General features: G+C 36.8%; 1 protein-coding gene across 4 annotated transcripts in view; it reads right to left on the bottom strand.

The window, feature by feature from the left end:
* LOC132110542 (protein jagged-2-like) overlaps nucleotides 1–5,674 on the bottom strand; it is a 35,029-nt gene extending 29,355 nt beyond the window's left edge. For all 4 annotated transcript variants that reach the window (XM_059517242.1, XM_059517241.1, XM_059517240.1 and 1 more), the window contains exons 1-2: nucleotides 5,438–5,674; nucleotides 4,586–4,906 (exon numbers count right to left, since the gene is read on the bottom strand). In XM_059517242.1, the coding sequence (XP_059373225.1) occupies nucleotides 4,586–4,906; nucleotides 5,438–5,500 (384 nt within the window). In that variant the 5' untranslated portion in view covers nucleotides 5,501–5,674. The remainder of the gene's footprint in view (nucleotides 1–4,585; nucleotides 4,907–5,437) is intronic.
* Between the last annotated feature and the right edge of the window lie 20,542 nt (nucleotides 5,675–26,216).

Raw genomic sequence — 26,216 nt, forward strand, 5'->3', positions numbered from 1 at the left:
TTGAAGAACACAAAGCAGGTTTGCATCAAACACCTGTGATCTAATGTGCAGCCAACTATACAGAATGCTCACGAAAAAGAGGAGAGAAAAACAGTCGTGAAACAAGAGACTCAACACTCATCCAAGATTTAAAGAAAGCAGGATGGGGTTAAAGGGGGACAGGAAAGATTTGAAAATAAATAAATAAATGGAAAGAGTAGAGGAGATCAAATGAAGTTTGAACATTTAGTCATGCCCTCATAACTGTTTTAGTTGTAAAGAATTAATGAGTCAAGTTTGTCTGTCACTAGAATCCCTGTTACTAGAATCTCTTTTAGTAAAACTTTTAATGTGAAGAAATCGCCCTTGCATCTTGGCAGGTCTGCGATTTAAACAGAGACAGAACTGACAAAGCAAAGGTACAGAAATGAAAGTGTCCTGACCAATACACTGACAGCTTCAGATAGAGCTAAGGTTATCTTTGGTAAAGATACATTGCTATTGTATTATTTCTGTTTGGTTGTAAAAAGATCTCTTTTCTTAAATATGTATTCAGGATTTAGATTAAAGTCTGAGAATTTATCGTGAAACAGAACATGGACTTAGAGAGAGGACGTAGAGCTCTATACTTGTGTGTGCTCAGGGGGAGTGGATTTTTATCCAAAAACAAAGGATGGTATGCTGGAAGAGTATCAAAGATCTCACAGCTGTAGGACGTCAGACACAGCAGGACTTATAAGGCTCATAAACATCACCTTCCGTAAACTACGTCCCTCCCCTGGCACACCCGATTCACTAAGAAACTATGGACAACAGCAGATGTAAGTGTCTTGGCAAATTTCAGATTAGCTGATGTTCAACTAAATAACAATGATGATGCACCAAGTGCAATGATGTAACTGTATCCAACAGTATATTGTCTACCATTCCTTAAATTGCAGAGAACATTATGGGAGGATTATTCTCATTAACAAGTGTTGCTGTGGTTTGCCAGTTCCAAAAATAACTATTAAACATCACAGCAGGAGGATTTCCTTCCTACTATTGGCTGTCTTCACCAGTATTAACACAAGACTGCAAATATCTCTCACTTCAGACTTCAACTGAGTTACAGCAAGGAAGAATATTCAGAGGTTCCCCAGCTGAATGTGAGACCAGTATCTAACATGACTCACCTGCAAAGCTTATTAAACAGCACTTAATCTATTCATAGGCAGGTGACCAGAAAACGTTCTGAGACACAGTCTAGACCTAAAACTAAACTTAAGTAGGTAACCGTGAAACAGTCTTAAATTGAATATAGGGAAACCAAACAGTCCATAGAAAAACACAGATGTTCTTATGCATACCAGAAATTACAGCAAATCAACAACTAAGGGTATGATAGACAGACAGATAGATAGACAGTCCCAAAGCATCTCATTATATATGTACATGATTTCATCTTCAACTGAGCAATTATTGCATGTTTAAAACAAAGCCGTTTTAAAAGATGTGTATATAACAGAAAAAAACAGGCCACTCTCACCACAACATTACTGTTATCACCATGGCCGAAATCTGAAAGCAAACAACACTCAAATCCAGTGATTCCGCGTTTTTCACTACTTACCAGGGGCACTGGACTAGGGGGTAAAACCAGTACTGAGGGGGGGGGGGGGGGGCATTAGGACTGGATTAGCCCGGGATCTTGTGCAGCGCCCCTGCTACTTACAAAACATATTTACCAGGTTAAAGAAATCAACAACAAACTCACACTCAGGTAAGCACTGTGTGGTTTGAGTTAAATGTTGTACCCACAGTAATGCCCCTTGCGTTATCTTACAAACTATCTGTTCTGGTCTATTTAGCAACAATGCTGCTATCTGAAACATGATCGTGTAGACAACTCCCACTGCCTCTCTCTTTCTCTTCTCCATCTCTTTGGTCGTGATATCACTCCATGAGCATGCCAGTTCTAGTCAAGAGCTCTGTCTTGTGTAAATTGTGCCTTTCATTAAAAAAAAAGGAAAAAAACAGCATGAGCTCATGCAACTGTTGCCCTTCACTGATGAGCATATATTAAGATTATTTCACTAAGAAAATAAAAATTTGCTTTAATGATCAAAGTTGATTTACTGAGAAAGTGACATGTTAATGAATGATTCCTTACTACAGTAACATCAACTGTAGCAACTATTTTGTTGTAAGTGTTGTAGACTTGCTGCTGAATAAAAGAAGAAACTTAAACCAGCATTGGCAGGTCCACTTTTCAGCTACACCATCATAGACAGACAGATAATACATACATACATACATACAGTATAGCTAAAGTGAAAATATTCACAATGGATTGATAGATATGTTGTTGGTTGGTGTTTTAAACACTATGCCAGCTTCCTTGGATATTTTCATGGAAAGAAACAAGTTACTATATATTAATGAGAACCATAAAAGGTTAATTTAAAGTTTGAGTTAGATAGGCTATATAGACGCAGTGGCGGATTTAGGCATGGGCGACGTGGACAACCGCTCAGTGCGGCACGGGGCGCCTGCACTAGAAAAGTAAATAATCTATAATGCTCAATCAGGGTTTTCCTGCTCATTTGCATGACACGTCAACGTCAATATCACGTAATCGTGTGGGTCAATAACCGCTCGGGACTCGGAGTGTGTACACGGAGAAAAACACTCTCACTCAGACGCACACGGAGGGTGAACCAACTCCAGGGTATGTCAAGTCTTCTGGTACCCCACGGTCAGAAGAAATGAGAAAAAGGTGTTTATTACATTCAAAATCTGGATATTTATCTTACAAAAACGCATGGTTTCACTACAGGGGGACGTTATTCAGCCCCAGAGCCGTGTGAGGGACGTTTTATTACAGATGCGCGCACTTTATTTCACGTCTTCTGAACAATTGACAATAAACACTCGCTTACCCCAACAAACACTGGCTTGTAAGGCTTGAAAGAGCAAGGACAATATTTAATATAATTTCAATTGGATTATTCTGAAAGAACAAAGTCACACACGCCTGGGATGCTTCGAGGGTGAGTAGAAGATGGACGAATTTTCATTCTCGGCTTATTTAAGAACTCTCAAAAAACTCCCATTATAATCACTGAATCTGTCTACATTGTGAAAGGAATATCTTACTTACATCACACACACTCGACAAAACACCGGCATTTCAGCCCATTCATTTCATTACTTTATTCCCTTTATTTTACGTCACCTCCAAAAAAAAATGGAGGTGAAATGCGCAAAGGATAGCCTAATTAGTATGTATGCAGGTTTCACATCTAATTTAAATAGACTAATAAATGACTAATTTTATGCTATGTTGCATGTTGTTATTACACATTGAGGGAAAAAACAATCATTTTTTCTGTCCAACTAGCTAACATAATCAGACAGTAAAATGTGATATTCCAACAAAGTATTTTTTTAAACAAATGTAACATTACTCACTTTATTTTTTTATTTGTCTGAATTTGTAATTGTCTAAATATCTAAATATATAGGCTACATTTATATAAAATAGCAAAATATATGTAAATTTCAATTCATTATGAGGTGGCAGACAAGGTGGTTCGCCCAGGGCGCCATAAAAGAACCGCAACTGACCGATGGATAGATGAATGACTATACTGATCATCTTCCTTCTAAACTCCGCAATACATGGTCTTCTTGCAGCCCCGTCCGCATGCCATGAAGTAAAACACACTACGTCCTATAAATACGACACCGTCAGTTAAACGTGTAATTTTATACACCGCGCGCACGAGAGACACGCACCAGCCGCCGCTCTCTCAGCCGAACGCGCGCCGTAACCGGAGATGCTCTACTCATCATCTCTACGATTAACACCAGTGACCACCATGATACCGACCTCTCCTCTTTCCATCGAGTCATTTGCTTTGCAGTAGCGTAGGCTATCAGTTGGTGTTGTTAAGACCAAATTAATCTTCACGTGTGCGTTTTCAATCTGCTGGAAACGTTTTGGAACAAGGTGGTTTCAAGCTGGTCTAAACCGGTCGTTAAACTGGTACAATCTAGCAATATCTTCTTGGACCAACAACAAACCTGATCTTAAGGTGGTCAGGCTGGCTTTAAAAGGAAATATCAAACAGTTTGTACTCCTAATAATAATCTTAGACCAGATACCATTTCCACAGATCTTAAGGTGGATAATACGTCATATAACAAGAAATCCTTATCATAAACTGGGCTTCATATTATTTATGATTTGATACTCCCCAAATGTCATATGCGCCTAATGTGTTTTCTATTGCATTGCTAGCATAGGAAAAGCTATTTGGTTACGATCATATTTTGGTTGCAAAATGAACACATTAATACAGTAAAAAAATAAAAAAGTTCTACCTTAGGTTTAGCTGCTTTCCTTCTTTCTTAGTAAAATAAAAGTGTAAACCCCATCATTGTTAAGTTTTGACACCCTTGAATTTAATTATTTAAGACAATTCGAGTTCAAAAACTCATAGAATATAGCAGATATTTTTTTCACAATGTAGGCTAAATAGGCCTAATATATAGAAAACGTCCACAAAAGGGGTTTGTTTGTTGGAAGAGCTGATGAAAGAGAGTATCGGTGAACACCTACCGGCCAGGCGAACTGAAAGGGGATGATAACGGTCCCGAGGTCATTGGCCCTGTTTGGGTTTCCACTGAATCCTTTTAACTGAAACGTATTCCCTCCGATCACGCTCGAGCTTCCAGTGCCGTAAGAACAAAACCCAGATGTGGTGACCTCCACCTGGTATTCCTTTAGGCACACTCTCAAGTACGTGTCACATTCGTCCCGGTCGCACAGACCGTCTCGTGCGCTCCGTGCGCCGTCACAGCAGTTTCCATTAGCGAGCTCACCCCTGTTATTCTCCACACTGATCAACTGAAACTCAAAATAACCCGACGACTGGCATACCTAAAAATAACATAAACAGCAGTTAAAATGTGAAATGCAAACAGATTGGCTTTGTAAGACTTAACAGAATCATTTGTCAGCCTTCCAAAATAAATAAAAAAAATACAAGACAGAACATGCAGCTCAACACAATATAGCGGATACAGTGCACTGACGTACATTTGTTTAAGGAGTGATCTTTTTATAGTTATAAGGGTATTGCAAATATACCAGTCAAATGCACTCGCAAAAATATTAATCTGTTTGTGCATTAATGAAATATGCACTTTGCTCTATGAATAATTTAGACAATGCTTTAAAGGTTTCTGTGTAGATGCATTACAGTGCACGAGAACTGGTTTTAAAACGCCTTTAAAGTTCAAGGATCACATGATTCTACTGACAGCAGGGTAATTCTATTAGGACAAGAATCCCAAAATCTAATTTGACAAAAATGAATGAGTTCAGTTTAAAACGGTTGTTTAATATATTGACTTTTCAACTAGTGAATGAAAAGTTGGACTTAAAAAGGCATAAGGAAGTTTAACTCACCTCAGTCCAAAACGTCACAATTAAGAACACTACTGAGAAACAAGCTCCAAAATAGTTATGCATGACTCCTATGAAGTTAGTACGACATGGTTAAAAAAAGAAAACACATATATGCATTATTATCCACAAAAATCCAGCCATTCAAAGTGATTCCTTTCTCCGCAAGACGTCCAGAAGATGAGATGAAAGTCATCCACTCACTCCTCCAGCGTGCTGCTCTCACTATATCAGTCAACTACTAGCCGTCTGAACGGGCTTGATCGACAGTTCAATAAACCATTGGTAAGCCATCAGCTGTAGTAGAACATCTGCCTCAGCCAATCGCATTGTCAGAGGGCGGGGCCTTCCTATTAATTATATATCTCACAGGCTTATTGACTTAGTTCGTAGAGTAAGGATGAAAAAAATATTTTAATGCGTCAAACAAGTACTATTACTATTTAATCATTTTAATCTTTCACAACAGGAATGATTTTCCATTCTAGAATATTTGACAGTTGAATGATCATTTAATTACTGGTAGAAGAAGTAGGTTGACATTCTGCAAGCGATCATTAAACACTAAGTTATTTGTGTATTTTTTTTTATAAAATTTTATTTATTTAATCTTGCTATTTTTATTTTGGTAGCATTTTGCCCTGTTAGTACTCTTTCACAATCCAAATCATGTCAAGGCATGGGTGAATGTTTGCAGGTAACAGATACAGAGCGCCCTCTAGTGATCGATTACTGGAAGATATGAGTTAAAGGTACTGCACAGGAATGTGTTTTTAATCTAATAACCACTTGCGATGACTTTTGTGTCATTTGTGTGTGTGTGTGTGTGTGTGTAATGCCACTCAGCCATGATGCCAGCTAAACTTTTGTTCTTTAGTACACAGACAGAATCTAAAAGAGTTTGTTAGTAATAGACTAAACCAGATGATATCGCACATTTACTTTTATAGCTGTGTCACGTCCTGATTTTCTGTCTGTTTTTACTCCCGCTCTCTCATTTATTTGGAAATGGGTGATGCTGAAGTCCTAATCTTGCCGTCAGACTCCATCCTGCGTTCCTCCAGTGCCGGTCCATAGCCAGAATAAAGAGAGGAAGTCAGCCTGAGAGCTGCATGCAGATGAATTAGATGTTAACAATGCTTGCAGCACTCTGAGGATGTGACACACTGCGGCTGTGATAGAAAGAAAGGCACCTGCATTCTGTTGAGCTCAAAGAACATGTACAGACCGAGGACGGGGTGGGAAACTTTGAAACAGTTCTGTTTTCCAGTGAATTTACATAATATCTACACCACAGAAGCACACATCATTTGTCTAAGGGTATGACTAATTGAAGTGTTGTTGATATTGTCATCATCGTCACTGTAGCTCTATTATGAAAGCTGAGGTTTGGCCCATAGTCAAAAATACAACTGTAGTTTTGATACAGTCTTGTTGATTGATCTGTTTGGATGCAGGATTATATAAAAGATAACAGCTCACATAAAAGATTATCTCACATATAAAATAACATTCATTCATGCAGTTGCCCTAAAAAGCCTACAGTATCTTATTTAATATGTGAATTTCTCAGGTCTTTAAATTAATAAAATGCTGAAAAAACTTAAGTACACAATTTACATGCCTTCAGACATCAGATTGATAGTTCATACTTTTTTAGGAATTAAATGGCCTTATGTCATTCCTAAAATGCTTGTCTTCAGGTTATGGTACATGTATCTTTTTGCAGTCTTTAATAGTTTTTATAAAGGAAAAATAAGAATAACTTTTATATTGTTAGTTATATTTCATGAACAATTACTGGACTGAAGCAAGTTATCTTTTTCTTGATTATCAACTTTTGAATAGCCTCTTTTCTTTCTTTTTTCATGAAAATCAAATCATCATCAAATATGATACAACAGGGAAACTGGACAACTGTTAATTATGTATTTTATGAAAATTTTTCAACTGATATGTATTTTATGTAAGTAGTCTTCTATACTGTTATAGGTGGCTCAATGATTTATGTTACAAGCTATCAGGATTTCATCATTTTGGGCCATATAAATAATAGGAACAGCAAAACAATTGCAAACTTTTTCTCAGTTTGGACTAAATTTGGAATAAAACTGATGTTTTTTTGCCTCCAATGTAAACTGAATATACTCACTATATCATACTTTATAAGCCATTAAAGCCTGATGTATCAAATATAATACAACCCGAATTCCGGAAAAGTTGGGACGTTTTTTAAATTTTAATAAAATGAAAACTAAGGGAATTTCAAATCACATGAGCCAATATTTTATTCACAATAGAACATAGATAACGTAGCAAATGTTTAAACTGAGAAATTTAACACTTTTATCCACTTAATTAGCTCATTTAAAATTTAATGCCTGCTACAGATCTCAAAAAAGTTGGCACGGGGGCAACAAATGGCTAAAAAAGCAAGCAGTTTTGAAAAGATTCAGCTGGGAGAACATCTAGTGATTAATTAAGTTAATTGATATCAGGTCTGTAACATGATTAGCTATAAAAGCTTTGTCTTAGAGAAGCAGAGTCTCTCATAAGTAAAGATGGGCAGAGGCTCTCCAATCTGTGAAAGACTGCGTAAAAAAATTGTGGAAAACTTTAAAAACAATGTTCCTCAATGTCAAATTGCAAAGGCTTTGCAAATCTCATCATCTACAGTGCATAACATCATCAAAAGATTCAGAGAAACTGGAGAAATCTCTGTGCGTAAGGGACAAGGCCGGAGACCTTTATTGGATGCCTGTGGTCTTCGGGCTCTCAGACGACACTGCATCACTCATCGGCATGATTGTGTCAATGACATTACTAAATGGGCCCAGGAATACTTTCAGAAACCACTGTCGGTAAACACAATCCGCCGTGCCATCAGCAGATGCCAACTAAAGCTCTATCATGCAAAAAGGAAGCCATATGTGAACATGGTCCAGAAGCGCCGTCGTGTCCTGTGGGCCAAGGCTCATTTAAAATGGACTATTTCAAAGTGGAATAGTGTTTTATGGTCAGACGAGTCCAAATTTGACATTCTTGTTGGAAATCACGGACGCCGTGTCCTCCGGGCTAAAGAGGAGGGAGACCTTCCAGCATGTTATCAGCGTTCAGTTCAAAAGCCAGCATCTCTGATGGTATGGGGGTGCATAAGTGCATACGGTATGGGCAGCTTTGGAAGGCTCTGTGAATGCTGAAAGGTATATAAAGGTTTTAGAGCAACATATGCTTCCCTCCAAAAAACGTCTATTTCAGGGAAGGCCTTGTTTATTTCAGCAGGACAATGCAAAACCACATACTGCAGCTATAACAACAGCATGGCTTCGTCGTAGAAGAGTCCGGGTGCTAACCTGGCCTGCCTGCAGTCCAGATCTTTCACCTATAGAGAACATTTGGCGCATCATTAAACGAAAAATACGTCAAAGACGACCACGAACTCTTCAGCAGCTGGAAATCTATATAAGGCAAGAATGGGACCAAATTCCAACAGCAAAACTCCAGCAACTCATAGCCTCAATGCCCAGACATCTTCAAACTGTTTTGAAAAGAAAAGAAGATGCTACACCATGGTAAACATGCCCCGTCCCAACTATTTTGAGACCTGTAGCAGAAATCAAAATTGAAATGAGCTCATTTTGTGCATAAAATTGTAAACTTTCTCAGTTTAAACATTTGCTATGTTATCTATGTTCTATTGTGAATAAAATATTGGCTCATGTGATTTGAAAGTCTTTTAGTTTTCATTTTATTAAAATTTAAAAAACGTCCCAACTTTTCCGGAATTCGGGTTGTATAACAATAACATGTTTTTAAAAGATGTTTTTGTATCTTTTCTAAAGGTTTAATAAACTGTTCCATTTCAAAAATAATAATAATAATAGATAAAAGATTTTTTGCTGACTTTTTTTCTAGTATGTCATGCTTTACAGTGTTCAGCATATCTTTAGCCACCGTAAATGCATTCTCTCTCCTTCTACTTGAAGACGCAGAGAGAAACAAGTGCAGAAGAGTTAGCGAGCAGGTGTGTCATTGGGAGGTGTGAAATTCTGTCTCAGGTTTATAAATGTCAGTGATGGAGTGTGGGAGTGCTTAACCTCTGACCTCAAGTCAGACTTCTATTACAGCTAATGCAGATTCCCTCAGTGTGTCTTTTTTAGGGTCACTGAAGGGGTGTGACGTGTAAATGGATTGACTTGAATAATATAATTTTCAGAAGAGGCAGCTTGCAGCTCACCTCAGCTTGCCCTGTTCTGAATGATCACTGAAAACTGGTTGTAGTTCCTTAAAATGGTGACTGAAATGAAACTGTTTAGATCCATTTGGTTACTCTCATACTTAGTTTTACATTTTGTATTTAATCACAGCTGTGGGTTATGCTCTCATGAAAAAAGCAGGCATAGGAATTACACAGTAGATATTAAATATAACACTAATATAAGAAAAACAGGAAATTAAATGCAATATAATATAGAAGTAATAATATAGAGGAAAAAACTATTGGTTTAATAAATGCAGAGATATGCTATTTAAAAGTGTACAGCTTATGTAGTTTACAAATTTCAGTTTTCAGTTTTCAGTTACTGTGTATAAATATGTAAGTTATAATCAGGGGCGCTGCACAAGATCCTGGCACAAGATCCCCCCCCCCCCCCCCCCCCCCAATGGCTCAATGGCCCTCTCTTCCTTTGGGGCCCTGGTAATCAGTACTGGTTTTACCCCCAGTCCGACACCCCTGGTTATAATGGACAAGGTATAGTTATGAAAGTTTTAATTGTTCAGGCTGGATATAGCCTGTGGGGGGAAAAAACTGGTCTCGTGCCTGGCTGTTCTGGTTGGTTTTCTGTAGCGTTGACCAAGGGGCAACAGTTGAAAGAGAGAATGGGCTGGGTGTTAGGGGTCCAGAGTAATTTTCCTAGCCCTTTTTCTCACTCTGGAAGTGTAAAGATCTTGGAGGTTGGGCAGGGGGAAACCAATAATCTTCTCAGCAGTGCTGACTGTTCGTTGTAGTCTCTGTATGTCTGATTTGGTAGCTGAACCAAACCAGACAGTTTTGGATGAACACAAGATGGACTTGATGGCTATGTAGAACTGTTTCAGTAGCTTATGTGGCAGGTTGAAATTCCTCAGGTGGAGAAGGAAGTACAACATCTGCTGGGTCTTTTTAGCAGTGGAGTCTATGAGTGTCCCATTTCAGGTTCTGAGAGAGGTACATGATGGTAGTGTCACCTTTAAATTTCAGGAGCTTCACTGAGGAGTCCTTTGCAGTGCATTCGTTTGTATATAGGGAGAAGAGCAGTGGAGAGAGCACACATCCCTGAGGGGCACCAGTCCTGGATGTGAGTTTACCCAGCCTCACTAGCTGCTGCCTGTCTGTCAGGAAGCTGGTGATCCACTGACAGTTTGGGGTGGGCATGGAGAGCTGGGTCATTTTGTCAGAGAGAAGGTCAGGCATGATGGTATTGAAGGCCGAACTGAAGTCCCAGGTCCATCCAGATTTTGCACTATATAATGCAGTCCCATGTTGACTGCATCATCCATAGCCCTGTTTGCTCTGTACCCAAACTGAACAGGATCCAGCAAGGTTCCAGTGATGTCTTTCAGATAGGCCAACACCAGTCTCTCAAACGACTTCATGACCATACGTGAGAGCGACAGGTCTGTAGTCATTAATTAGATTTTTTTGGGACTGGAGTGATAGTGAAGAGTTTGAAGCTGCAGGGAACTTCACACAGCTGCAGAGATCTGTTGAAGAACTGTGTAAAGATGGAGGCCAGTTGGTCAGCACAGACTTTTAAACAGGCAGGTGAACCACCATCAATTTCAGTAAGCGAAATGGTAAAAAATCCACTAATAAACTCTGATACCACTAAGCATAATAACCTAATTTTAATTTGATGGTTATTACTGTGGCAAGCAAAATTGCAAACACTGAATATTTTTTCACAAGATCCAGCCTGAGATTGTAAAACACTGCTAATTAGACAGCAATTTGACCCCACCACATAGGCCAATTTTTGAAGCCCAGCTGTGGTTTTAATCCAGGCTTCTGGGAATAGATGCCGTGGCAGAGTATAGGTCTGTGGCCCATGAGTGTTAACCGCAGGCGGGTATGTGCGTGCCTAGCAGTGGGTGGGTATGTAGAGGATGGAGCTGTTATCAGCTCAGTCAGCTGTGCCAATCATTCATTGCATTAGTGTGCTGTAAGAGAGGGAGGAGTACACACACAAACACACACATACACACACACAATGAGACATTGTGTTGCTAATATACAGAACTGAATAGAAGGAGATAGGCAGGGCTGGTTGAACATGGATTAAGTGTTTCTCAGAGAAATCCCTAAGGACCCCTTGTGTATGACTGTGACCTTCTACACATGAGAATATTCTCTAATGTGTATGTGTGTTATATGAGTATTATATTTTATATAATAAAATATTATATACATAAAACAGCCCTTGAATTTGACTAGGACTTTTCAATGTTTTTGTTGCTTTTGCTATCTGTGTTTGTGCATCCAAGACAGAAGGTCTGTGCATTAATGGTGGAGATTTCACCCACTAGTGGCTTCAGGAAACTACTAAGAGGGTCATAGGATGACTTAAAGGTATTTACATTAATAAATGATCATCATTTTATTAAAATAATATAACTTAATACGCAATTCAATAGCTAAAAACACATGAAAAGTTTTCAAACATTCTGTGGAGTCAAAACTGTGACCTAAAGGTGACCAATTATACTCCTTTTTACAAGATGTAAAAAGGGGGTCCCCAGAGTGTGTATGTGAAATCTTAGCTTAAAATACCCCACAGATCATTTTTTATAGCTTGTTGAAATTACCACTTTTAGGGTATGAGCCAAAATACGCCGCTTTTGTGTTTGTCCCTTTATAATCCAAATGAGCTGCTGCTCACACCTCCCTTTCAAAAGAGGCCAGAGCATCAAGATCTCATGCTCAGGCATACCTCCAACAACAAAACAAAACATTATCACAAAATATGTTTGTACTGTGCAGTTAACGCGCATTTATGAATTACACAAAGGTAAGCACGGCACCATAAAAATAACAAAGCTGATTGCATGTTGCCTTCACATGCTATCACATTATGAGCTCGATAAATTCATGAGGTTAACTTCACATGCTTTCATATGCTATTTTTAACTGCCACATTCCTATTTAGGAAACATTCTGGTAGCACGTGAAGGCATCATCAGTTAAAACAGGCAGAGACGATGGTAGCTTCAGCAACATTAGCCTTACAAAGTGCCAAGAAGCTCTTTTGGAAAACAAAATATGACACGTGATGCTTGCTTTTTCTGGAGCTGACGTTTTGCGCATGAAGCGTTGAAATCCATCTCTCTTTCAGAATCAACCTTTGCACAATACCAGCACTGAACTGACCCTCGTTTGTGAGGCAGTCTGGCGTAAAATGATTTGCACAAACAAATAGGAATTTTTTGGGGGGTGGGGGGGATTTACTTCAAAAGTGAAATTTAACCCCCATGTCTTCAGTTATCTATGGAGACTCCTATGTTCGTTGGTGCATCCCAACACACGACACTTGTAATGGCTCTTTGGCACTGACATTGTATCTCCAGCAGCTACAGCAAGAAAACAGTAATGGCGGACTGCTGCTTCTCACTCAGGGCTGTGTCTAAGCCAGTGGTTCCCAACCATGTTCCTGGAGGCCCCCCAACACTGCACATTTTGCATCTCTCCTTTGTCTGACACACCCAGTTCAGGTCTTGGAGTCTCTACTAATGAACTAATGATCTGAATCAGGTGTGTTTGATTATGCAGACATGGAAAACATGCAGTGTTGGGGGGCTTCCAGGAACATGGTTGGGAACCACTGGTCTAAGCTAATAGGGCAGTGATCATCACAAATGGGCGGGACTTTTCCCAAGTATGACATGAATATATGGAGAAAACTTTTACCATTATAGGCTGGCTGTGGTGATAAAGATTTATTGAGTACATAATTGAATCACTCATTCAATCCGATTATACCTGCTTCCATACTATATAGTAGCCCATGCAAAAAAACGGGTTTTAACATTATAAAAAATAACATTATAAAAACAGGTTATCTGAGTTCATAGTATTTGAAAAAAGTAGGTGAAAACTATCCCGATGAACTTCTGATTTTGGATGCAACTAGAATTGTAAGGAAAAAACTGGCTGTTCTTATGAGTTAGTCATTAAATTATTTGATTAAAAAACAACACTGATTAAAATGTCCTCATCTGTAAGTCGCTTTGGATAAAAGTGTCTGCTAAATGAATAAATATAAATGTAAATGTAAAACACTAGGAGCACCACTCTCCTGTGTTGATCTGAGATGCAAATTCTGCTTTTAATTCTATTGAAAAAAAAAGTACTTGACAAAATTGTGTCTAAAATTTTTGATTTATCAAAATATCTTTTGGTTTATTGAGCTGCTTTATATAAAAAAAAATCCAACTTAATTTCATTTAATTTTAGCCTATTTAATTTAAATGTGATCCATAAGGAAGATTTTTAGAAAAATGTAGGAGCACGAAGGTCCACCAATAACCTAATTGTCAGATTGTGAAAAAAAAGTATAAATGAGATTGTATGAACTAATACTTGTCATACTTGTAAAATTATTACGAACTGGCATAAGATATCACATTCAAAATGTTGCTGTTTGTTCAAATATCAGTAGAAGAGACTGTTGATGGTTCGCACTCTGAAAAACTAGACAAAGTATTTAACAAAAAGAATCAATCATTTTATTAGAGCAAGAGCAGATGTTTCAGCCATCCAGCTATTCTCAATGCTCATAATGAATCAACAACAAACATGCAGTCAATTAATATCCGATAGATAATCAGGAAACAAGTAACAGGTGCAAAGGGAGGGGCTACAGCCCAGACCCAGAGAACAAATAGAAGCACAATTCATTGGATAGAAACGATAACAATATTTATCTCTAAAAAAGAATAAAGGCATTTACAGAAAACATGAATAGTTTATCTCTTCATTCATCCCTTTCGGGAAAAGGCTGTTGAGTTCAAAAATCCAAAAAGATTCTCTCTGTAGCAGTTTTTTATCTACATCACCACCTCTCCTTTTAGGCAAGACTCTTTCGATGCCCAGAAATTTCAGGTCAGAAATTGCATGCTTAGCTAGTTGAAAATGTTGGGAAACAGACGAAGTTGCATCACATCTCCTGATTGCACTCAAATGTTCCAAAATTCTCGTTCGTAAAGCCCTGATAGTTTTGCCTACATACAACAATGGGCAGGGGCAGATCAAAATGTACACCACGTGAGTAGATTTACATGTAATCAATTGCTTGATTTTATATATCTTACGTGTGTGCGGATGTGTGAAAGATTGGAGTTTAAGGTAATGTATACAGGAAGTGCAACTTTTGCATGGAAAATTACCCTGGGCATTAGAAAGAGTACCAGAAGGAGGCGTGGCAATATCAGCATGGACCAGCCTATCTCTAAGGTTTGAGCTTCTAGAAAAGACAAAGAGGCAAATCTTGAAAAAGTCCATTCAGTTGATAATCACTTTTAATTATATGCCAATGAGAATTAACAATGTTTCTAATTTCTCTGCTCAAAGGACTATGGGTCAGTTTTAGAATGCAGCGGTTCAATATCAGTGAAATTTGTAACAACAGCACTCTTGCTCGTGTAAAATAGCTAAAATATCTTATTAATTAGTTGTTTTTCTCTTCAGCCTTAACATGTATTCAAAAGCATGCACTTTCACTTTTTAGCTGATGCTTGAACTTGTTTTTTTCTTCTTGTTAAGACTTGTTAAGTTTCTTTTTTAATAAATTATTTCACATTTCTCTGTGTTCTCATGTTTTTTTCGAACAGGAACAAGAGAACTGTTGGAAATATTGTTGGGCGGGGAAGGATCCTGTGCAATTGTGCTTCACACATAGAGGTACTTTTGTGTATGAGGTAACATTTCCCGTGATAGAGAGGGAATGAGAGAAAAAAGTGAAGAGAAAAGGGTTGAGAGACTTCATTGTGGTGAAATCTGTCAAAGGTAGGTCTACTGCATGATGCGGGGGAATCGAGGGGAATTCCACAGACATTGCATTCTGTTCCAAACACTTCACAGCTCAGTTTAGCAGCACAGGAAAAACACACAGAGTCAAGGTCATATCACTCTCCCTCTTCCATGGTAAATCTCAGCCAGCAATCCCTTGCCAAATCACATTCCTAGTTTTTTTGCATGAATGATAGTAATTCCTGAACCTTGACATGTTGGGGGGCAAACATTTATATGAGGGGCAATAATCCTTTCATGTACATTATTCTGGTATTCATTTCCCAGGAAATGTAGACCGAGAGCATCAGAGAGGAATAAAGTCTGCCTTCTACATGTCAAGAAGACTACAAAGTGTACACTCACATTTGTCCTAATGGCAAAAGCAATGCCTGGGCAGAAGAGAGGAAAATTCTAGTCAAACAAGAGAAGATGAGAATGACTCTTATCTTTGTTTACTGTAAGCACAGAACACTCCAGAGTTCTCCGAGGGCTCTTTGTGACACAGTTCAGGATTTGGTTCTAAATGGAGTCAACTTTGTTGACAGGTAAGAGTTTAAAAAACCTGATCTGTTTCATACGTTTGGCGCTGCTCAGATTCACGATGGTTTGTATTTCAGAAGCTCCCGGGAGCATCTTGTCTCTCGGGAGATAAACATGCTGGTCTGTGATAGATAATTTTATAACTTAGTGTTGTAATAATGTAATAATGTTGTAACCTAGTGGCTCCATGCGAAAAGAACGCTGTGATGTCATGATTGAAATAACCTGTTACCTTGCTAACTTCATTGCAACAATTCATAAATGGTTAATTTAAGTGGTCCATAAAGAAATTATTAAAAGAATCTGGCATGTAAGAACTTTTTAAAGCTCAGACCTGAATCCCTGTGAATAGTGTGAACCAGGGGCCTGTTTCACAAAGGAGGTTAAGTGAAAACTCTGAGTATGTCAACCCTAAAATGAGGGAAACTCTAGGTTTTCTGTTTCAGAATGGGAGGTTTGTCAAACCTGAGAAAGCAGGGTAAGTCAAACCCGTTTCTGAAAGAGAGCTAACTTATACTCAGAGTCAGTTACCATGGTAACTTACACTATGAACCTAACCTGGCCCTTTTTAAACTCTTCACTGATGCACGCTGGAAAAAATGCTCTTCTTACTAAGTGTTTTTTTTCCCAAGTACAAATATATATATATATATATAACAAAAAAAAATAATAAAATAAAGATTGATTTTCTATATAAGGAAATGATATAAGATACTTAGTCTTGTTTTCTGGGGGGGATCTAAATTAACTGAATTTTACTTAAGTAAAATTATGTGCCAGTGTGGTAATAAAAATAATCTTAATGCAAATGGAAAACAAGATTATTTGGAGCGTCTATTACTAAGTGCAAATCTACTGTAGCTCCGCCCTCCATCGACACAAAAGTGAATACGACACATGTGAATAACGGCTTCAATGGTGTAGGCAGTAATGTTTTGGGCACGGAAAACTAGCTTGTAACGCGATTGATTGGGTTAGAGTCCGGCTTTTGCCAACCTGGTTCTTCTCTCTTTTCCCTGACTGACTCTGAGTTAACCGCCTGCACCACAACTATAAAAAGCCTTTATCAATGAAGCGCCGATAAAAGCCTTCCCAGAAGTGAGAAAGCTGTTATGGTAGCAAAATTATGGTTTCAGGATAATGGCTTTGAATTTAAATATTCAGAAAGCACGAATAGGTGTGGTGTCAGGAGTCCACATAATTTTGTTTAGTGTATACTGGAAAACATATCGATGTTTTAAATATCGTTAAATGCATCATTAATCCAGAAGATATAATATGATGTGCCTTGTTTTAATCACACTTTTTTAAAAACACGCTGTGACTGCTTAAAATTAGGCCATTTTGTTTCTACATATCTTGTTCTATTAATCTGTTCTTTTCTGTGCACTTATATCCATATAAAACTATTCATATATTCTATTCAGTTTTTATTTTAAGAGCCACATTTACCATTGGACATCAATGCAAAATGTCAACATAAATGCTTGTCTTCACAATGTCTTTAAATGTCTTTAAATAAACATAAAATATTTATATGGAAATATTGCAATTTTATTACCATGGTGTAGAATTTACTTTGAACTATTTTTATTTCATGTTTTTTAACGATTTAACAATTTTTAATCAGAAATTGCTGGTAAACTTCACAAATAATTACAAAAAAACAGTAAGTAGTACACCAAATCAAATATGATTTTTTTTTTGTAAAATATACTTCAATAATCTTTTATTTACAGTATTTTTTTCTGTGTAAAAAAAAAAATTTTAAAAAATAATTAACATGACAGGCCGAATAGAAGTATTATCAATTCTATAAATGCATAGATGCATTTTATTTACCAATGCGTACACATGGAACAAACCGCAGGCCAACTAATTTATCATTATTAATCATATTTTCGAGTGATAGATTATTTATATAGTGATAGATTATAACAAAATAATTTATAGTTTTAGTCAATGCACATCCTTTGAAGTATAAACATCAATGAGAACAACTTTTCAGTTTTTTTGATAAGCTGATAAGCCTTATTTTGTCATCTTAACCAAGCATAATTACATGCTTACTGTCATGTTATTATTTGCATTTAGTTTTTTTTTTCGCTGTTGCCCATCTATTAGAACAGCCCTTTGCAAACTAGCATTTGAGAACCACTAATATAAACAAAATGTTTTTTATTATTGTCTAGGGCATTGCAGGGGATCATCTGCTTTTGTTTTAGGATGATAGATGACAAGCCCACACACAAGACAAGTGGATGACGATGATTTAACCTTTACCTGAGCATTACTGCTCTTAAACACTGTTAGACATAATGTCTCCACATTGCATCAAAGACACACACACTCACCACCTATACATCCACTGAACTACAGTATCATTCATTAAAACCTCACGATAACAGACGCAGCGTCTCTCTGTGATTAGAGAGATCTGTGAAGGTGGATCCTGCAGAGCAGCTGGTTTGACTTCAGAATGTGTGTGTGTGTGTGTGTGTGTGTGTGTGTGTGTGTGTGTGTGTGTGTGTGTGTGTGTGTGTGTGTGTGTGTGTGTGTGTGTGTGTGTGTGTGGGTGTCTGCACGTCTGGATATGGATTAACTTAATAGTGTGTGTGAACAGAGAAGTGTCCTTTAAATAGGATTTGAAATTGTCTGGCTTCAAAATGCAGTATTACGGTCAGTCTTTTACACAGAAGCCAATTATTACCTGACCACATAATAATGCAGTGTTATGATGTAAATCACTATCTTTACAATAAATAATTTCATGATTTCAGCATAAATATGTCACATAGCACGCTCACTGAGAAAACAAAAATGTTTCATGTGAGATATGTCAAACACAAATATAATGGTATATCCATATTTTATATCTCTACCGCAAAGATAATTATAAATGTAAAAAAAAAACCTCCACAATTTAAGCATAATTTCATAGAGAAACATAAAAACTTTCACGGTTTCTATGAAAGTAAAAAGGAACTTAATTACACTGAAAGGTTACATGTACTCTACATATTAAAATGTTTTTGCTTTTAGTTTTATAATCAGTTTGAAAGTTTTGGTTTTGATGTGCTGACAAACTATGTATCTCAGATGTATATAGCTATACCCTTTATAACCACTTGAGGGAGCATAGAATTAGCTTCTGAATAGGCTAATTAAAAAAAAAACGGTGGAAGCAGATTCACGTTTAAGATTTTTTTATATTTCAAACAAACGAACTTCATATTTTCATGCTGAACTTTGACTTTAATTGATTGCAATTTCACTGTCAGCGGGATATTAATTCATTTTGACATTTTGTTCGTTAAAGTTAGTTTTGTGTGGGGAAAATACTTATTCCAAATACGTAATTTCAAATAGGGAAAATAATAGTTAAGGCCTTTCTTCTGCCACATGTAATAAAGAAGTGTCCCTCTTGCATTCAGACGAATCTGATTTAAAATTTATTTATCACACCTGGAGCTTTGAAATCTTCTTTATTTTAAAAAATATTATTACTCTTGATAGCTCATCCTACAATCTGATTAAAATCTAAATTTAGCACGTACAGTATATCAGTCTGTACAGCATACCAGTACAGTTGTTAAAGTACAAGTCCCTGGCTGTTAATTCTAATGATCTTTGAGCAGAAATATTTCATTATGTGTCTATTTTCTGGTTTCTCTTTGATGGTGACCCATTTTCTGAGAACTGACTGAGGGATATGAAGATCCTATGTTTCTACATAGTCTGTTTTTATAACAGTAACCATAATTTGGGAGGTCTCACACACATGTGCCCTTTTGGAATTAATTAAGAAATTTCTTCCTAATTAGTCTTTAATTGCCCTCCTTTACACAGAGCTCTTCTGTAGGGACTCTCCAGTTTAATTGGACTGGCCTTAACAAGCTTTCTCATCATTAATCCCTCATGGGTTTAACGACCACTGGGCCTTAGCCTATTTGAATATGAAAAGATTATAATTTATGTAGATTTCTAAACCAGGCTCTTTTGGGACAAAAAGAGAACTTCACAAAAGACGAGTTATATGTACGAGTTTATATAAGATCGATTTGATAGTGGAAATGCTGAGGGGGGGATCTATTCCTCCATTTGACCAACAGGTGTAGCTGTACTCAAACAGTTTTAGTGTTCCTGTCAATTTCTACTGATCCGAATCAGGAATCAATCAAATGTAATGATCCCTTTGTGAGTGACCTCACTCACATGATATTATAAAAGAAAGAAAGAAAGAAAGAAAGATAGAAAAATAGTAGTGTTATGTTATAATAATAGTATTGTTATGCTAATCTGCTATTATAATGATATTAGATGTAAAAATGTATATACACTATTTCTTACAGTTCAAAAATATTCATTTCAATAGAGGAGCCACAAAAAAAAATGTAATGGGAGTTTAGTGTACAATCCCCCACTTTAGGAGTCTTGAAGAGAGCTCAGTGTGATTCATGGACGTCAGGGTTAAAAAGGGAGCTGCACCCTTCCCCACTACTGGGATATCTTTCTATAAGTGTTCTCCGACCCCTATTGGCCCAGGCGTGTTTCCGAAGAAACGAAAAGAATTTTGCCCCAGTTTGCAGGCTCTTGTTGTTTTTGGGGAGTGCTGGAGTCCTGAGACCTCTGTATTTAACTGCAGTTTCTTGATTAATTCCCCTTGATTAGCAGATCCTCCCAGTTTAGTGTATATATTACCATCCCACTATTGCACTCTTTTAGTAGAGTGGATGTGTTGTTTAGAAGTAAGGAGGTAGGTTTCAATGTCTCTATCTCTTTGTCTCTTCTACCTCCAACACCTCAGTAAACTCCAGGCATTATAAATCTCTGATCTTTTACACACACTTGCTGAGTTGGGGACGCTAAATTTCCAGCGATTTCATCGACTTGATTGCACAGATACTATTTAAACTGAACGGAATGATGACATCATTGAAATCAACGATGAACTGCCTTTTTGCATTATTGACATTATTTTCCACTATTTAATGCTGTTCAGTTGCTATCTGCTATCTAAACCAACCTGGTCTCACAGAATTCCGTGAAATGTCCACGGGCCCTTAACTCAAAATCCGTGAAATCATCACGGAATTGCCCCAAATTCCGTGACGCGGCCACGGATATATCTCCAACGCAAGTCAATGACACTGACCTTCCGTGGTCCACACACGGATACCCGTTTCAATGACGGAGTACAGAACTCGCTCAACGGACGTGCTTTCTCATTTGGAAACGCAACATTTGAAGTATTTGTTTCTTTTCCAATGCCATAATGACGTTAACCAGACAGTTATTGTAGTTATTGCATTGTCCTGCCATCATAAAAATTCACTTTGATTCTGTTAGCCTAACTAAAATCTGTGATACGAGCACGGAGTCTGTGCTGAGATCACGGATAACTCTAACGCAAGTCAATGACACTCATCTTCCGTGGCCCACACACGGATGCAGTCTCACGGCAGTTCGTGATTTGGGCACGTAATTTAATCTATTTATTCGTGGCATGGACACGTTTATTTCGTTATTTTCGTGATTGCAGCACGTTTTTTTAAACTAATGCATGTCAATTGGAGGCATCTTTCGTGCATCAGCACGATACTTTCTGATTAATTAATTTTTTCCCCCCACAGGACAACAGAAGAAACTCACTGAAACTTTTTTTTTTTTAAATCGGAGCTTAACTTACTGTAACAAAACTGAGCAACATACTGTATTGCTGGTGACAAAAACACACATTAAAACTTTTTTGGCTGTAAAATGCGCAATGGTTCTTTTTTACTTTTTTTTATTGATTTTTATTTTTTTCATAGGCCTAGGTTTTTTTAAATTACAGAATTCAATATCAAGTCCTTGACACATAACTGTAACACATTTTCACATTTAGAAACAATATAGTTTAAATAAAAAGAAAAAATAAATAAACTAGCAGAGATCTTTTTTTTTTTTTTTTTTTTTTACTTTAGACTCTAAAGTTTAAAGTTTTTATTAAGGTTATTGTAAAGGCTGCTTAAAAATGCTGTTGCTGATGAGCCGCTGATCGCTGTCAGATTCTGCGATATGAATGTCCGCGTTGGATTGTGGCTAATGGGCTTAGAATGAGCCCCGCTCGGCCCGTGTTCTGGCTTACTGTAATATTTCACCGGTAATAAGACCGAAATAATATAATTAAAATAAAGAAATGAATGAATACAATGATAACATCTAAATAAATGTTGATAGATGTAGCCTTATAGTTTTAAAAATATCAATAAACAGCAAATCAACACAGCTTCGAAATAATAACCGAAAGAGACCTAAATAATAATAATACATAATTAATATACTACAGCGCCGCCACTCCCACCACGCGCATCACGCGCTTTGCGTCAACCCATTCACTCCCAAAGCGTCAAAAACTGAAGGCTGGTCAAGCGCCTCTAGCGTCACTGACATGAGATGTTTATCGCTATGAAATCACGTTCAAGAAGTCTCATTCAGCACACATCGCGATACTTGCCATCAGTTTACAAGAGCCGCAGGTGGGGTGAGTAGTAGTAAATATGCTCTTTTAATGCCTGTTATAAAATGTATTCTGTCTTCTTTATTAATCAGATGAGCGCCTTATGTTTACTCTCTGTATTATATCGGTCATCCGAGGCTGTCTTTGAGTTTCATTGTGTTTAACTAAATGAACACAGCTGCTAACTGGGGTGATTAAACTCTGTCACGTGACGTGCCATAGACCTGGGATCCGTTTTATATTCATTTCAGGTTCAAAGATGGAAGTTGTATTTGTAGTAAAATCATGGTAACCATGACACCTACAATAGTAGCTCAAACCCAGTAAACAAGACATTTACCATGTTTTTTACCACAGTAACTGTAGTTTTACTATGGTTTCGTGATAGCACAATAATCACCAAAATAATTATAGTTGTACCACTGTAATGATAGTGTTTAAATGTGCTTTTATATGAAATTTCACAGTAATCACATTTACTGTACCATGCTTGTAATACCTTTCTAATGTAAATAAAAAAAAAACACATTTTTCCCATCTTGCAGTTCATTCATATTAGTTTATATCTTAAATATTTTGCTCACAGATCACTATTAACATTCTGTATATAATTCTTTTTTATTTTCTCTCCCCTTGTATTTATTTTTTAGCTGAAAAGACGTAAAGGAAGCAGTCAGCCCAGTCGTGTTTGTGGAGAGGTATTCCTTCAGAAATGGAGAAGACAGAAAGCTGCAGAGGCAGGTTGGTCTGTGACTGTGATAGTTTGTCCCTTTTATCAAACATTCCTGCTGTTATCATTTGCACAGCATTTGTTGTTTCTTAAACTGTTGTACGGTCCAAATACCCACACTTTCCATCTTTGCACATTTCCTTTATTTGGCCCAAGTGAGCATGAAGACCACAAGTGTGTGTCGATCTTAACATGACAAAGTTCGTTTCAACTTTGCATTTTAAAATAAACTTCTAAATGTTTTTCCAATAGTCCCTATTAAAGATGACAATTTAATTTGTGGTGCTTCTAATTAAGTGATAAAAAGAAGTTACAAATGATGTACAAAATAAATATACTTTTCTGTGCACCAAGAAAACGTGCAACACTTTGTTTTACTACTAAATTATTCTCAATATCTAATTATTATTATTAATATTTCACATACATTGGAAAGGTTTGCGTGACCTCCTGTGAGATCTCTGCAAAAAGTCTCACGATTAATTCCAAAACATGATGCATGATGGGATACACTAAGCGTTGTAAAGCGCTCCGGTGCAGTATTGGAGAGGTTTAGTTTGTGTTAAGGATGCTGCGCTTTGGCATTATTAAGACCGGGGACAGTATTGTGCATGCACTGTCACGTACACACACTCTCAAGGGACCTCAAGTGTGGGTATTTGGAAAGGGGAAAAGTCTTTAAAATGATCCCTAAATACAGTCGCACATCAAAGTCTTAATAATTCACTAATTCAATTTAACACTTGTATGATATTGTACAAGCCCCTGGACAATCTTATCTGACACTGTCACAATATTGGAAAATCACACAGTCAGAAAGTTTATATTGTTCATTAGCTTCTCATTAAATTACTTCAAATAAGCCCCATCAGTTCATGTTCCCACTATACGTGATCTCCATGATTAGAAATTGCTATTAATGACTTGCTTTTATAAAATGGATGCATTTAACAATTAATTATACAGCATCTTTGCAGAGGATGCTTTCATGGTCTAAAAAAACACAGTAAAGTTGCATGTAAAGAAATAATATTTCCTTCCTTTCTGTCTTCCAGGGTTGTTTGCAGATAACACTGTAGTTCTCCATCATGCACAAGGACTCACCTCTTCAACTCTTTATCCCCCCCCCCCACACACAGAAATGGTTCCTGGATCAGTGACTTAAGACTTTGCAGTGGTTTGATTTTTGCAGAAGATGTAACTTTGTTTTAATTAAGCTTATAATGAATACATTGTGACCTTCCAGCAACCCATATACTGTACTGTATACAGAACCAGTGATGATAACAATAGTTAAAAATAGTATTTATCATATTGATAAAGCATTGTGTTCTCTTTTTCAAGCGTCATACAGTAAACTTTACTTCTGGTGCTTTTATCATAAAAAAAGCATCAGTTCTCATCGGGAGTTTTAGTAAAGGACATATTCATACACAGCCATCCCCTAGTTCCAGTCATGAAGTGAATGATGTTATTGTTAAAGTTATATTTCTGCATTTTTATGTAGCAGGTGTTTGTTTTCCTGAACACTTTATCTTTCTTCCATTGTTCGGACAATCAGTGTTTATTTGATGATGTGCTGATAGAGTTTTATAGATGATATTGCACACTTGACATGCATGACTTCATGATGTTATTTTGTGAGTTTGAAACATTTACATTGTGTTGTATCACTTTTTGGTCAATAGAATTTTTAAAGAGAATGTATCTTTTTCCGGTGTTCTCTGAAAGACATATACCGTATTTATACTGTTTTGTTTTTTAATAAAAGTATTTGCATACTGAAAATTGTTAACGTTTACAACATAACTGCCTTTTTATTCTTCATAATTTTATTCTTCAAAAACGAGCTTGGTGACAGTGCAGTAATATGCGCTCTTTGTCTTTAAATGAGTTTGACATAATAATAATACTGTAATAAATACTGGAAAATTCTTACAAAATTATGTATGTTCATTATGCTTTATTTCAGTTTTTATTCCTAGAGATCAATTGGTAAAGCAAGGCAAATCACAGAAACAAATGTGAATAATTTAATAACTTAATAATTTCACTCTTTACTTTTTATTAGTAAATGCACTTGTCTTTGGTCAGGAAAAAAATGTATCTTTTAAATTGAATGAAATGAATCTATTGGTTAGATAAGATACAACTGTGACTGTGCAGTTCTCATCACATGTGTAGTTGTAAATACACATGTGCACATCAATATTGCCTAATTTTTGTCAAGCTGAATAACAATAATTTCTGTATTTGCATTATTGTTGGAAGAAGGTGTAGACGTTAATAAAACACTATCTAATAGGTGGCAAATTTAATTTATTGTTAACCAATCTATCCCTTTAGCCGAAAAACGGAAGACAGCGCTCATGAATGACCATAAATGGTTAAGGAAGTGTGATGACGCTGCTCAGCTTTGATGCCATTGGCTGTGAATGTTCCTTGTCACCGCAGGACTGTCTGTGGTTGGACTATCTTTTAACCCATATTAAACAGCGCATCATGTTACAAAAGTATGTTTTGCTGCTATTATCACATTAGTAAATATATTAAGTCAACAATGAAGTGTTTCTATGTTGAGAAAAATCACCTTTTTAGTGAGATCCTAACCCTATCCCTAAGAATAACTTCAATGAACTACAAAAAACAGCGCCTAGTTTTGCCTTTCCATAGATAGAACGACGGAGGCTTATGGGTAATGTAAGTTAAAACGTTTTATTAACGAAATGAAATAAATAATATATTTAATGGTAAACTGGACATATAAATATGTTCACTGTGTAAACATCTATGATATATTTGAGAGGCATGATGAAATTTAGTATTTTAGAGTGAGCAATATTTAAAATGCCTTTATGCCACCTTTCCATTTATTTCTGAAAACTGTGCCCAAAATTATTTTATCAGCATAGCATAAGTAGTAATCCTGCTGATTTTCTCTTTGATATGTTAATTTGACTCT

This window comes from Carassius carassius, chromosome 30 (genome assembly GCF_963082965.1).
Source record: "Carassius carassius chromosome 30, fCarCar2.1, whole genome shotgun sequence".
Classification (NCBI taxonomy): Eukaryota; Metazoa; Chordata; class Actinopteri; order Cypriniformes; family Cyprinidae; genus Carassius; species Carassius carassius.